General features: G+C 40.9%; 1 protein-coding gene across 8 annotated transcripts in view; it reads left to right on the top strand.

Moving 5' to 3' along the window:
* Window positions 1-13,710, top strand: part of CACNA2D3 (calcium voltage-gated channel auxiliary subunit alpha2delta 3) — a 735,544-nt gene that overhangs the window by 686,104 nt on the left and 35,730 nt on the right. For 4 of the 8 annotated variants that reach the window (XM_073351526.1, XM_073351528.1, XM_073351525.1 and 1 more), the window contains one exon: window positions 10,754-10,829. The exons of 3 other annotated variants lie outside the window; for them this stretch is intronic. In XM_073351526.1, the coding sequence (XP_073207627.1) occupies window positions 10,754-10,829 (76 nt within the window). Of the gene's footprint in view, window positions 1-7,255; window positions 7,302-10,753; window positions 10,830-13,710 lie in introns of all 8 variants that reach the window. One more of the 8 variants, XR_012159822.1, reaches the window with a different exon arrangement.

Genomic DNA, 13,710 nt, shown 5'->3' with positions numbered 1-13,710 from the left:
CCACTGGGGAACTGCATGCCAGGTCTGGCGCCCCCAGCCAGTCCATGGCTATAACAAAGCCCTAGAAGACTGGTTCCAAGGGGAGGAAAGAGTGAGAGGACGGACCAGTCCCAAAGAAAGACCCACCACACAAGTCCCACCTCCTCTGTGCAGTCAGGGGTGGAAAAAAAACCTCAACTCACACTTGCTTTTTTGTGCTAGCAACAGGTCATTTCTGCTGTGACTGCTCCTTCATGAATTGCCCCGATGGGCAGGCATGGATGCCAGACACCTGGGTTAGAAAAAGAGGCCTGGCCAAGAATCTAATCCCTGTGTGGATCAACGGGGTAGAGGTGACAGCCCTAATAGCGTTGAGGTGCAGCCAATGCTGATCTGAGGACAACTAGCAGGACCCAGAGATAACCTGGGAGAAATCTTCTACCTCTAATGCATGCACAGCAATGTAGGCCTATATCCCACAAGTGAGATACAGTTCACTGTAGGAAGCTGCATGGGAAAAATACTGTCAAGCATGGTCCCCACTCTGGCCTACCCAGTGATTTTGGGTTAGATGTTTAATTTTCTTGAACCAGATTTTTACTCAACTGCAAGTACATTGTAAAGTGCAACACTGAATTTACTGTATCAGGAAACTGACTATAAAAGGGTTTCACCAAAATGGATATATCCCCCAAGTTTATCTAAAACAGAGGTGCATAGTTAGCTGTTGAAAATTTGTTTTCCATTACTTAAAGTTTTATATATAGTTTGTGTCTATCATATATCAGATTTTGAAAGCAACTGTTCTGTGGACTTCAGTGACGATGATAAAGTATGGAAATGTGGGCAGTTAACAGTACAGTGATGTCATAAAGACTCAGGCATGTTCCCTCTGGCAAGAATAATCTACTGATTCTAAGAACACATCAGGCTTGGGTTGGGCATAACTAGATGGGTTTAAATTTAGATCAGAGGGAAAGCTGGCAATTATCATGTTCTTTAACTATAAACAGCTGAACAGGACACAGGTAGCCACAAACTTTTCAAACAGCATCACAATCACTTCAGAAAGGCTAAATAACCTAAAAATCTTTCTTTTTGCAACATTTAGTTAAACCTGTCTAAATATTGAGGAAAAATTATTTTATAACATCTTAGAATGACATTACTATTAATATAATACTGTAGAAATGAAATCTTTACACAGAAGCACTTCAGAATCTTGAAAAAAGAAAAGGAGTACTTGTGGCACCTTAGAGACTAACCAATTTATTAGAGCATAAGCTTTCGTGAGCTACAGCTCACTTCATCAGATGCATATCGTGGAAACTGCAGCAGACTTTATATATACACAGAGAATATGAACCAATACCTCCTCCCACCCCACTGTCCTGCTGGTAATAGCTTATCTAAAGTGATCATCAGGTGGGCCATTTCCAGTACAAATCCAGGTTTTCTCACCCTCCACCCCCCCACACAAATTCACTCTCCTGCTGGTGATAGCCCATCCAAAGTGACAACTCTTTACACAATGTGCATGACAATCAAGTTGGGCTATTTCCTGCACAAATCCAGGTTTTCTCACATCCCCCCCACCCCCATACACACACAAACTCACTCCCCTGCTGGTAATAGCTCATCCAAACTGACCACTCTTCAAGTTTAAATCCAAGTTAAACCAGAAAATCTGGGGGGGGGGTAGGAAAAAACAAGAGGAAACAGGCTACCTTGCATAATGACTTAGCCACTCCAAGTCTCTATTTAAGCCTAAATTAATAGTATCCAATTTGCAAATGAATTCCAATTCAGCAGTTTCTCGCTGGAGTCTGGATTTGAAGTTTTTTTGTTTTAAGATAGCGACCTTCATGTCTGTGATTGCGTGACCAGAGAGATTGAAGTGTTCTCTGACTGGTTTATGAATGTTATAATTCTTGACATCTGATTTGTGTCCATTTATTCTTTTACGTAGAGACTGTCCAGTTTGACCAATGTACATGGCAGAGGGGCATTGCTGGCACATGATGGCATAGATCACATTGGTGGATGTGCAGGTGAACGAGCCTCTGATAGTGTGGCTGATGTTATTAGGCCCTGTGATGGTGTCCCCTGAATAGATATGTGGGCACAATTGGCAACGGGCTTTGTTGCAAGGATAAGTTCCTGGGTTAGTGGTTCTGTTGTGTGGTATGTGGTTGTTGGTGAGTATTTGCTTCAGGTTGCTGTAGGCAAGGACTGGCCTGTCTCCCAAGATTTGTGAGAGTGTTGGGTCATCCTTTAGGATAGGTTGTAGATCCTTAATAATGCGTTGGAGGGGTTTTAGTTGGGGGCTGAAGGTGACGGCTAGTGGCGTTCTGTTATTTTCTTTGTTAGGCCTGTCCTGTAGTAGGTAACTTCTGGGAACTCTTCTGGCTCTATCAATCTGTTTCTTTACTTCTGCAGGTGGGTATTGTAGTTGTAAGAAAGCTTGATAGAGATCTTGTAGGTGTTTGTCTCTGTCTGAGGGGTTGGAGCAAATGCGGTTGTATCGCAGAGCTTGGCTGTAGACGATGGATCGTGTGGTGTGGTCAGGGTGAAAGCTGGAGGCATGCAGGTAGGAATAGCGGTCAGTAGGTTTACGGTATAGGGTGGTGTTTATGTGACCATTGTTTATTAGCACTGTAGTGTCCAGGAAGTGGATCTCTTGTGTGGACTGGACCAGGCTGAGGTTGGTGGTGGGATGGAAATTGTTGAAATCATGGTGGAATTCCTCAAGGGCTTCTTTTCCATGGGTCCAGATGATGAAGATATCATCAATATAGCACAAGTAGAGTAGGGGCTTTAGGGGACGAGAGCTGAGGAAGCGTTGTTCTAAATCAGCCATAAAAATGTTGGCATACTGTGGGGCCATGTGGGTACCCATAGCAGTGCCGCTGATTTGAAGGTATACATTGTCCCCAAATGTGAAGTAGTTATGGGTAAGGACAAAGTCACATAGTTCAGCCACCAGGTTAGCCGTGACATTATCGGGGATAGTGTTCTTGACGGCTTGTAGTCCATCTTTGTGTGGAATGTTGGTGTAGAGGGCTTCTACATCCATAGTGGCCAGGATGGTGTTATCAGGAAGATCACCGATGGATTGAAGTTTCCTCAGGAAGTCAGTGGTGTCTCGAAGGTAGGTGGGAGTGCTGGTAGCGTAGGGCCTGAGGAGGGAGTCTACATAGCCAGACAATCCTGCTGTCAGGGTGCCAGTGCCTGAGATGATGGGGCGCCCAGGATTTCCAGGTTTATGGATCTTGGGTAGTAGATAGAATATCCCAGGTCGGGGTTCCAGGGGTGTGTCTGTGCGGATTTGATCTTGTGCTTTTTCAGGAAGTTTCTTGAGCAAATGCTGTAGTTGCTTTTGGTAACTCTCAGTGGGATCATAGGGTAATGGCTTGTAGAAACTCGTGTTGGAGAGCTGCCGAGCAGCCTCTTGTTCATATTCCGACCTATTCATGATGACAACAGCACCTCCTTTGTCAGCCTTTTTGATTATGATGTCAGAGTTGTTTCTGAGGCTGTGGATGGCATTGCGTTCCGCATGGCTGAGGTTATGGGGCAAGTGATGCTGCTTTTCCACAATTTCAGCCCGTGCACGTCGGCGGAAGCACTCTATGTAGAAGTCCAGTCTGCTGTTTCGACCTTCAGGAGGAGTCCATCTAGAATCCCTCTTTCTGTAGTGTTGGCAGGGAGACCTCTGTGGATTAGTATGTTGTTCAGAGGTATTTTGGAAATATTCCTTGAGACGGAGACGTCGAAAATAGGATTCTAGGTCACCACAGAACTGTATCATGTTCGTGGGAGTGGAGGGGCAGAAGGAGAGGCCCCGAGATAGAACAGCTGCTTCTGCTGGGCTGAGAGTAGAAAGTAGAGTAGAGAGAGAGGCTCAGCTCTCGTCCCCTAAAGCCCCTACTCTACTTGCGCTATATTGATGACATCTTCATCATCTGGACCCATGGAAAAGAAGCCCTTGAGGAATTCCACCATGATTTCAACAATTTCCATCCCACCACCAACCTCAGCCTGGTCCAGTCCACACAAGAGATCCACTTCCTGGACACTACAGTGCTAATAAACAATGGTCACATAAACACCACCCTATACCGGAAACCTACTGACCGCTATTCCTACCTGCATGCCTCCAGCTTTCACCCTGACCACACCACACGATCCATCGTCTACAGCCAAGCTCTGCGATACAACCGCATTTGCTCCAACCCCTCAGACAGAGACAAACACCTACAAGATCTCTGTCAAGCTTTCTTACAACTACAATACCCACCTGCAGAAGTAAAGAAACAGATTGATAGAGCCAGAAGAGTTCCCAGAAGTTACCTACTACAGGACAGGCCTAACAAAGAAAATAACAGAACGCCACTAGCCGTCACCTTCAGTCCCCAACTAAAACCCCTCCAACGCATTATTAAGGATCTACAACCTATCCTAAAGGATGACCCAACACTCTCACAAATCTTGGGAGACAGGCCAGTCCTTGCCTACAGCAACCTGAAGCAAATACTCACCAACAACCACATACCACACAACAGAACCACTAACCCAGGAACTTATCCTTGCAACAAAGCCCGTTGCCAATTGTGCCCACATATCTATTCAGGGGACACCATCACAGGGCCTAATAACATCAGCCACACTATCAGAGGCTTGTTCACCTGCACATCCACCAATATGATATATGCCATCATGTGCCAGCAATGCCCCTCTGCCATGTACATTGGTCAGACTGGACAGTCTCTACGTAAAAGAATAAATGGACACAAATCAGATGTCAAGAATTATAACATTCATAAACCAGTCAGAGAACACTTCAATCTCTCTGGTCACGCAATCACAGACATGAAGGTCGCTATCTTAAAACAAAAAAACTTCAAATCCAGACTCCAGCGAGAAACTGCTGAATTGGAATTCATTTGCAAATTGGATACTATTAATTTAGGCTTAAATAGAGACTTGGAGTGGCTAAGTCATTATGCAAGGTAGCCTGTTTCCTCTTGTTTTTTCCTACCCCCCCCCCCCCCAGATTTTCTGGTTTAACTTGGATTTAATCTTGAAGAGTGGTCAGTTTGGATGAGCTATTACCAGCAGGAGAGTGAGTTTGTGTGTGTATGGGGGTGGGGGGATGTGAGAAAACCTGGATTTGTGCAGGAAATAGCCCAACTTGATTGTCATGCACATTGTGTAAAGAGTTGTCACTTTGGATGGGCTATCACCAGCAGGAGAGTGAATTTGTGTGGGGGGGTGGAGGGTGAGAAAACCTGGATTTGTACTGGAAATGGCCCACCTGATGATCACTTTAGATAAGCTATTACCAGCAGGACAGTGGGGTGGGAGGAGGTATTGGTTCATATTCTCTGTGTATATATAAAGTCTGCTGCAGTTTCCACGATATGCATCTGATGAAGTGAGCTGTAGCTCACGAAAGCTTATGCTCTAATAAATTGGTTAGTCTCTAAGGTGCCACAAGTACTCCTTTTCTTTTTGCGAATACAGACTAACACGGCTGTTACTCTGAAACCTTTCAGAATCTTGGATCACTACTTTTGCTATTCATGCTACAGTGGTGTTTGCAAGTATTAGCACTAGAAGTCTTTTACCATTTTGATGTACAGGAAATCTTAGAGCTGTAACACATTTTCAAGAATAAAGGAAAGCTGGCATTTGAATTTGTGAATGCTGTAGAACCCATTTGTATTGATCTTTAATATCTATTAATAGTGACGTTGAATGAAAGTCCTGAATTGTTTCAACATGTTGTAGTGTTCAAATTTCAGCGTCATTATGGGCATCATCCTATGGCCATTCATGGTTACTGCAATCTTCCCATTGGCTTCCATTGGTGAAGAATTAGACCTTATGAAGCTGTCTACAGTCATACTTTTGCTAATGTGATCTGCACATCCTTTGTTGATGTTGTTGTTTGAATTGTCTTTGGAAAGATGCAGGTTTTCAGTAGCATTGAAGCTGACCCTTTGAAAAACAGCATAACACTTATTTTACTCAGTTTGGTAGGATTTAATAGCCATTGTTAAATAGCACATGTTGTAACAACATCAGTACTTCCTTCACAAAAGCAGAATTTATTCCAGGCCTTTATTAGGAAAACTGTATCTGTCCTGCAGCTTTCCTTAAGATTTGTTCAATTTTTTTTCCACCTGGATACGCTGTCTCTGTTTTGAAAGCGACTTTCCTATACTTTCCGCCTGTAACCGGAATCTTCTCTCTGGAAACACTTTAATATATTTAGAAAAGACTATAAACACATTGCAGTATCATACACACATGGGTTTGTGGCACTCCAGCCCAGCAATAGCTATTATGCTATTTGCTCACCTTGATTGAAAGGATATCTGTTATAACGCTCTCCGTGTGCCTTAAAGCTAAGGCTTACTTCTTGCCTTACAGCAAAGTAAAATTCTGTTTCACTACATGTTTTAACCCAGGTGTTACAAACAATAAGAGCAATCTTAGATTTTTCCAAAACAATACCATCCTTACCCATCAGCCTGTGTAACCAGGGTTATTCCGTTAAATTTTGTATTTAAAATTACTTGTTTGAATTCATATTGCAATATTTTATTAACCTTTATCATTGAATGTTTAGTAAAGAAATCACACGCAACATTTCACTTATACAATCATAGTATTTACAAGCGTTAATATTAAAAAAAATATTTAAAGACATCTTCCAATATTTAAGACTGGAGTCTAAATGATAATTATAACAGATGTTCTAAGTGGTACATAGTAATATAATTTCATTAAAACTTCTAGGCAGGATAAAGCAATCTTCAGATTAACAAACCTCTTATAGCAGATGAAGCTGGCATTAGATGATATGATTGCACTTTTCAAATACCACGTTTGCAGTACTTTTATTCATTATATTAAACATACCAGGAAAGGAGTGAAAACTGAACACTAAGAACAGACAACGGGGCATGGGAGAGTGGGGGCATTTCAGCGAAGTAGTCTTCTTTGGCAATTCTTCATAGAACAATTAAAGCCTGTAAACTGCTCTTCTTTGTGTGCTTAACACGTGCTGACATCAGTGATAAGAGCAGTGCATGGTTCTTAGATACAGAGGAGTGAAACACAGGAGCCACGACTGGAGATGGAGAGGCTTGGAAAGTGTAACCCTGGTTAGCGGGGAGAAGGGGGAAAGCTAGAAGAAGTGGTGTATTTCTGCATGCCATAAGGGCAGCACAACTTACACCATGTACTGCTCTGTTTGTCTTGGCAGATCTGTGTGCGTGGATCTGGCTGTGGGCGTGATTCTGCCAAATATGGTCAGTGTTTAACCTACACCCATGTATAGGTCTCTAGTTATGCGTTTTGTCTACCATTTGCCTCTTTCTGCCAGGCCGATACAGCTCTGGCTTCCTTGCCATTTTTTTTACTGGACATAAGATATAGTAAGTAAGAAAGCATTATGTGACACATACTAAATGTTTAGCTGAAACTGCAGGATCCAAACCACTTAGTCAAAATATATCTGAGCCAGAAAGAAATATACTGTGTAACTAATATATAACATTTGAATAAAAGGAGTACTTGTGGCACCTTAGAGACTAACAAATTTATTTGAGCATAAGCTTTCATGAGCTACAGCTCACTTCATCGGACGCATTCAGTGGAAAATACAGTGGGGAGATTTATATACACAGAGAACATGAAACAATGGGTGTTACCATACACACTGTAAGGAGAGTGATCGACTAAGGTGGGCTATTACCAGCAGGAGAGCGGGGGGTGGGGAGAAAACCTTTTGTAGAGATAATCAAGGTGGGCCATTTCCACTAGTTGACAAGAACATCTGAGGAACAGTGGGGGGGTGGGCGGGGGGGAAATAAACATGGGGAAATAGTTTTACTTTGTGTAATGACCCATCCACTCCCAGTCTCTATTCAAGCCTAAGTTAATTGTATCGAGTTTGCAAATTAATTCCAATTCAGCAGTCTCTCGTTGGAGTCTGTTTTAGAAGTTTTTTTGTTGAAGAATTGCCACTTTTAGGTCTGTAATCGAGTGACCAGAGAGATTGAAGTGTTCTCCAACTGGTTTTTGAATGTTACAATTCTTGACGTCTGATTTGTGTCCATTTATTCTTTTACGTAGAGACTGTCCAGTTTGGCCAATGTACATGGCAGAGGGGCATTGCTGGCACATGATGGTATATATCACATTGGTAGATGTGCAGGTGAACGAGCCTCTGATAGTGTGGCTGATGTGATTAGGCCCTATGATGGTGTCCCCTGAATAGATATGTGGACACAGCTGGCAATGGGCTTTATTGCAAGGATAGGTTCCTGGGTTAGTGGTTCTGTTGTGTGGTGTGTAGTTGCTGGTGAGTATTTGCTTCAGGTTGGGGGGCTGTCTGTAACCAAGGACTGGCCTGTCTCCCAAGATCTGTGAGAGTGATGCTTGTCCTTCAGGATAGGTTGTAGATCCTTGATGATGCGTTGGAGAGGTTTTAGTTGAGGGCTGAAAGTGATGGCTAGTGACGTTCTGTTATTTTCTTTGTTGGGCCTGTCCTGCAGTAGGTGACTTCTGAGTACTCTTCTGGCTCTTTCAATCTGTTTCTTCACTTCTGCAGGTGGGTATTGTAGTTGTAAGAATGCTTGACAGAGATCTTGTAGGTGTTTGTCTCTGTCTGAGGGGTTGAAGGAAATGCGGTTGTATCGTACAGCTTGGTTGTAGACAATGGATCGTGTGGTGTGGTCAGGGTGAAAGCTGGAGGCATGTAGGTAGGAATAGTGGTCAGTAGGTTTCCGGTATAGGGTGGTGTTTATGTGACCATCGCTTATTAGCACCATAGTGTCCAGGACGTGGATCTCTTGTGTGGACTGGTCTAGGCTGAGGTTGATGGTAGGGTGGAAATTGTTGAAATCATGGTGGAATTCCTCAAGGGCTTCTTTTCTATGGGTCCAGATGATGAAGATGTCATCAATGTAGCACAAGTAGAGTAGGGGCATTAGGGGACGAGAGCTGAGGAAGCGTTGTTCTAAGCCAGCCATAAAAATGTTGGCATACTGTGGGGCCATGCGGGTACCCATAGCTGTGCCGCTGATTTGAAGGTATACATTGTCCCCAAATATGAAATAGTTATGGGTGAGGACAAAGTTCAGCCACCAGGTTTGCCGTGACATCACTGTTCCTCAGACGTTCTTGTCAACTGCTGGAAATGGCCCACCTTGATTATCACTACAAAAGGTTTTCTCCCCCCCCCCGCCCCGCTCTCCTGCTGGTAATAGCTCATCTTAAGTGATCACTCTCCTTACAGTGTGTATGGTAACACTCATTGTTTCATGTTCTCTATGTATATAAATCTCCGCACTGTATTTTCCACTGAATGCATCCGATGAAGTGAGCTGTAGCTCACGAAAGCTTATGCTCAAATAAATTTGTTAGTCTCTAAGGTGCCCCAAGTACTCCTTTTCTTTTTGCGAATACAGACTAACACAGCTGCTACTCTGAAACCTAACATTTGAATGATTCTCAGAACCTCTTAGTGACAGTTCCAGTCACAAATTTAGATTATATATAGTTACCTAACAATATGGACTGCAACAATTTGCACTTTGGATTGCTAACATTTCACGTATATGGTATAGAATGCTTCTGAGTGACGTTAAAAATGTGTCATTAGCTGACTCTTTGGCTTTGACATGCCACTGTGGCATCCTATGGCCTAACCCTAGAGTGTGATGTGCTTTTCATTTCACTTAGAGGCATGCCAAATGTTAGAGAACACTCCAGTCCCCTTTCACATTTTTATAAGCCATTCACATCCACTTGTGTTCTCTCATACTTATGATGATGAAACCATTAAATGGATGTTTAATTTACATTAGTAACGTTTGTTAATTCAGACTTGTAATGACTTATTAAATGATGATTAAAATCAATATTTCATCTGTCACAGATGTTAAAAGCGATCTATGTGGATGGGTGTAATTGACTCATTGTTGTATGGACACATTTTTAGAGACTGTCACAATTCCACGTGTCTCTAAGTGCTGGATTTTACACAAAATCTCTCAGTTATGTCAAAGATGGCAGAGAGCTCCCTTTTGACTATGCATCTGAGGAGGTTCCTATAAATTGTTTATTACAGCAAGCACTATACATATTGAATATTTTGCGCTCATAAAAAGTAGCACAGTTACACTCATGCTGGTTGGAATATCGAAATAGCGAATACGCTGAGCTTCAAACTCCCACTTCTTGGGAAGCCACAACCCTTGGAGGGGATAACTGGTATGTGGACTCTCTAGATGTGTGGAGATGTCTTACTTCACCTTTGAGGGTACAGAGAGTGTTGTGGTACAAGTAGCCCCTCAAATGCATAGGTTGTTTCGCTTTCTGGGGCTAAATGTGCAGATCTCAGTCCAGAATCAAAATCTAATTGTTTAAGCATCCTGTTGAATGTATAGTCTCCTTTTCCTTGCATAGCTTACCTCACCATCTGTTAGACTGTATGTGTACCTTTCCCTATTTTCTCTTCTCCCAACTATGCCGTCGTTTTGTCCCACAGCCTGATAAAATCCTTACGAAGTTTTACAGTGTTTCTTGCCTTTATGCTCCTTTGTCTGGAATGTATTTTAATGACCCTCCCTCCCCTTTCCTCCCCCTTTTAAATTTTATTTTGCTGCCTACTTTGTGGGCAGACCCTGTTGTATTTCACCATTTTATTCTGGTGTGTTTTCTTCTTAGTCAAGCAGTTTTCTGTTCTTCTCTGTAGAATTACACTTTATGACTACCAGGCCATGTGTAGAACAAACAAAGAGAGTAGCGACAGTGCCCATAGCTTACTGGACGTAAGTATAGTTAACATTATGAGCACCCTTGCACAAAATCACTAGAAAATTGTTACAAATATATATATATAAAATTGTTGCAAATTATATATATGATGTAATATTTTGACTGTAGTTATCACAAGCCTATTATTGCTATTTGGAACTATTAAAGCTCTTACTTTTATCGTACCATCCCATCCGATATGAACAATGGTTCTATATCCATAAATCCACTGTGTTTAAGTATTTGCAGGACCAAACTCTTGTACGGTAGCTTTTTCCACCAGCACTACTAATGCTAAGGGTCTGTCAGCATGTTATTGTCCCATTTTGAACACCTACTCTCATAACTTTCTAAATTAACTATAAACATTTGCTTTAGGCAAAGATCTGGAATTTTAAAATATATAATTTGTTTAAAAAAAAAGGTTTGGGAGGTTTTAATTACAGGGTGGTTGGATTTGTTAAAGCCTTCAAGTTAATGTTTTCTGCACCTTGTTTTGAAGTTCTGCAGTAAACTGAACAACAGATCTATTTTTCTAAAGTGGAATTTCACTGACCACTTAAACCTAGGTCTGCATATAGACTCCTGTGCCTTCTCAGAACCCGAGTGAAGTCAAATGTGTTCCACGTGAGCAGACCTCTGGTCATTAAAGGATCAGAGCTGCAGTTAATAATTTTAGGGTGTTTTATAATACAAAATATTCATAGTTTTTTTTAAAAGCCAGAATGGACCATTAGATTGGATGTATATAGTTGAATTATCTCTTTTATATTACAAAATGAATTGTTTTTAACCAAATTTGTTAGTATTTAGCGTAAAAAATGTGTATATAAAGGCTGCCACAAAATATTTGCAAAACTGAAGGACCCTATTCACTGATATCATAGACTCTAGAAAAAGTTATTAAACAGATTTTTTTAAAAATGTACCTGAGTACAGATATACAAGCTAAACCTAATAGTTCTGTCAGCATAATTACTTAAACTGCTAGGTAAATATTTAAATATTATGGTGATTTCCAAATATCTATGTATAACTTTTATGCCTTGTTGAATAATCATATGCATTTTACAACATTTGCATGTATGTATTTGCATGAGCCTGCATATTTTTAAATACCTGAAGATATGGAATACAACATTTCCAAGCAAAGGCCTGAGCTTAGAGATGCTTACTATCATATTGGGACTATATAGCACTATGCAAAGCAGTAAGTGTTTTCAGGATCAAGTTGTAAGATGTCAGCTGAATGATATGGAATATTCTGAATCAGATTTGCAGGAGAGATATAAAATGTCTTTAAAGTAACAGCAATGGAAAAACATCAAAAAGGTTTTTTGGGGGGAGGCAGGGTGTCAGTTCAGTCTGGATCAGCATCCCAGAATGTGGAATTGTACTATCTTAACCTCTTTGGTATGCAAAAATTATATCTCAAAAGCAGACATTTTTGCAAGAGATAGTCATTACTCCCTATTTCTGGTCACACTGGGAATATTGGAAGAAAAGCCTTTCCTGGAAAATTGTGGCATATACTGAGACATGTGGTGAACATTTTCTATCAAAGATAACCATTTGTTTTTTGGACTCCCAAAAGAGATTTACTTCAGTTTCACTTTGAAGGCTGGGCAAAGCTTCACTTGGAGTTTATTTTATCTCTGCTGGTTCACCCATCTCCAAGTATCATGACTGCAGTGACAGTGTAAAGAAAATGCAGGCTGAGACGTTAAGGCCAGATTTTAAAAAGCAGCTCATTTGTGTCTTGGCCCACAGCTTTGCACATGTAAGTCGCCTATTAGGCACCTTACCATACAATTTGCACAGACACATACTGTTCATGTTCACATATGTGCTATATTCCCACCTCAGAATTACATATGTACAATTGCAGGCACAAGTAAGGCTGGTCTTGAGGTTGAAAGTTTAAAACTGTGCACAAGTCTTAAAGAGACAGTGTTCCACCATATCATCCACTCAGGAGGAGTGACTGTGCAAAGCAGGAGATGGCGCACAGTCAGGATTTGTAGAATATGCCTGTAGACCATGGGATTAAAATAATAGAGGTTAGAAATGGACAAGAGACATATAGATCATCCAGTCCATCTCATTGTCAGTGTAGGATTGTGCTGTACAGTATGGTTAGTTTTAAAAGTCCCAAGTGTGACGGGATTTTTGGCCCTTCCTTTATGGGATTATTCCACAGCCAAATAGGTCTCATAATAAAGAAGGTTTTTTCCTGATATTCAGCCTGATTTTTCCTTATCTTAATTTCACCCACTAACTTCAAATTATACCTCCATGAGCCAAACCAATAAACCAGTGTTAACAAGGGACCTGTGCAAGGATAAAGGCCACCCAGGTGGATCCCTTTGCAAGATCATGACATTAAATGATTTCTCTCCCTCTTTAGTGTTAGGATCTTTCATATATATATATATATATCAGCAGTCAGTACAGCTGGTTTAAAAAAATGTCAGAACAAGTTTTCCATCCGAAAATGCAGCTTAGTCAAAATCAAAGATTTCATGAGAAAGTGTCAATTGCCATGACATTTTCACCAGGAAAACATCTAAATGAATAACATTTTAGTTTTCTTTTTTCATTTTGATGATATGGCAAAATTTCAACAGCATCAAAATATTTCAATTTAGAACTTTTGAAACATTGTTTTGATAATGTTAGAACATTTTAATTCATGTTTTTCTTTAATATTATGTTAAAATTGTGTTTATTTTATATTGTTTTGACATTATCAACATGAAGTGATTCGACATTATGAGGGAAAATCAATTTTTTCAGAATAAAGGATTTTCAGATTATTTTTTGTGTGTGAAACTATGGAATTTTCCAATTAAAACAATTTTTGCACTGTCTAAATTTCCCACTGAGTGGAAATTT

Source organism: Lepidochelys kempii, chromosome 7 (genome assembly GCF_965140265.1).
Source record: "Lepidochelys kempii isolate rLepKem1 chromosome 7, rLepKem1.hap2, whole genome shotgun sequence".
Lineage (NCBI taxonomy): Eukaryota > Metazoa > Chordata > Testudines > Cheloniidae > Lepidochelys > Lepidochelys kempii.
Note: the sequence above shows the minus strand (reverse complement) of the source record. Positions and strands in the feature narration are given on the sequence as shown.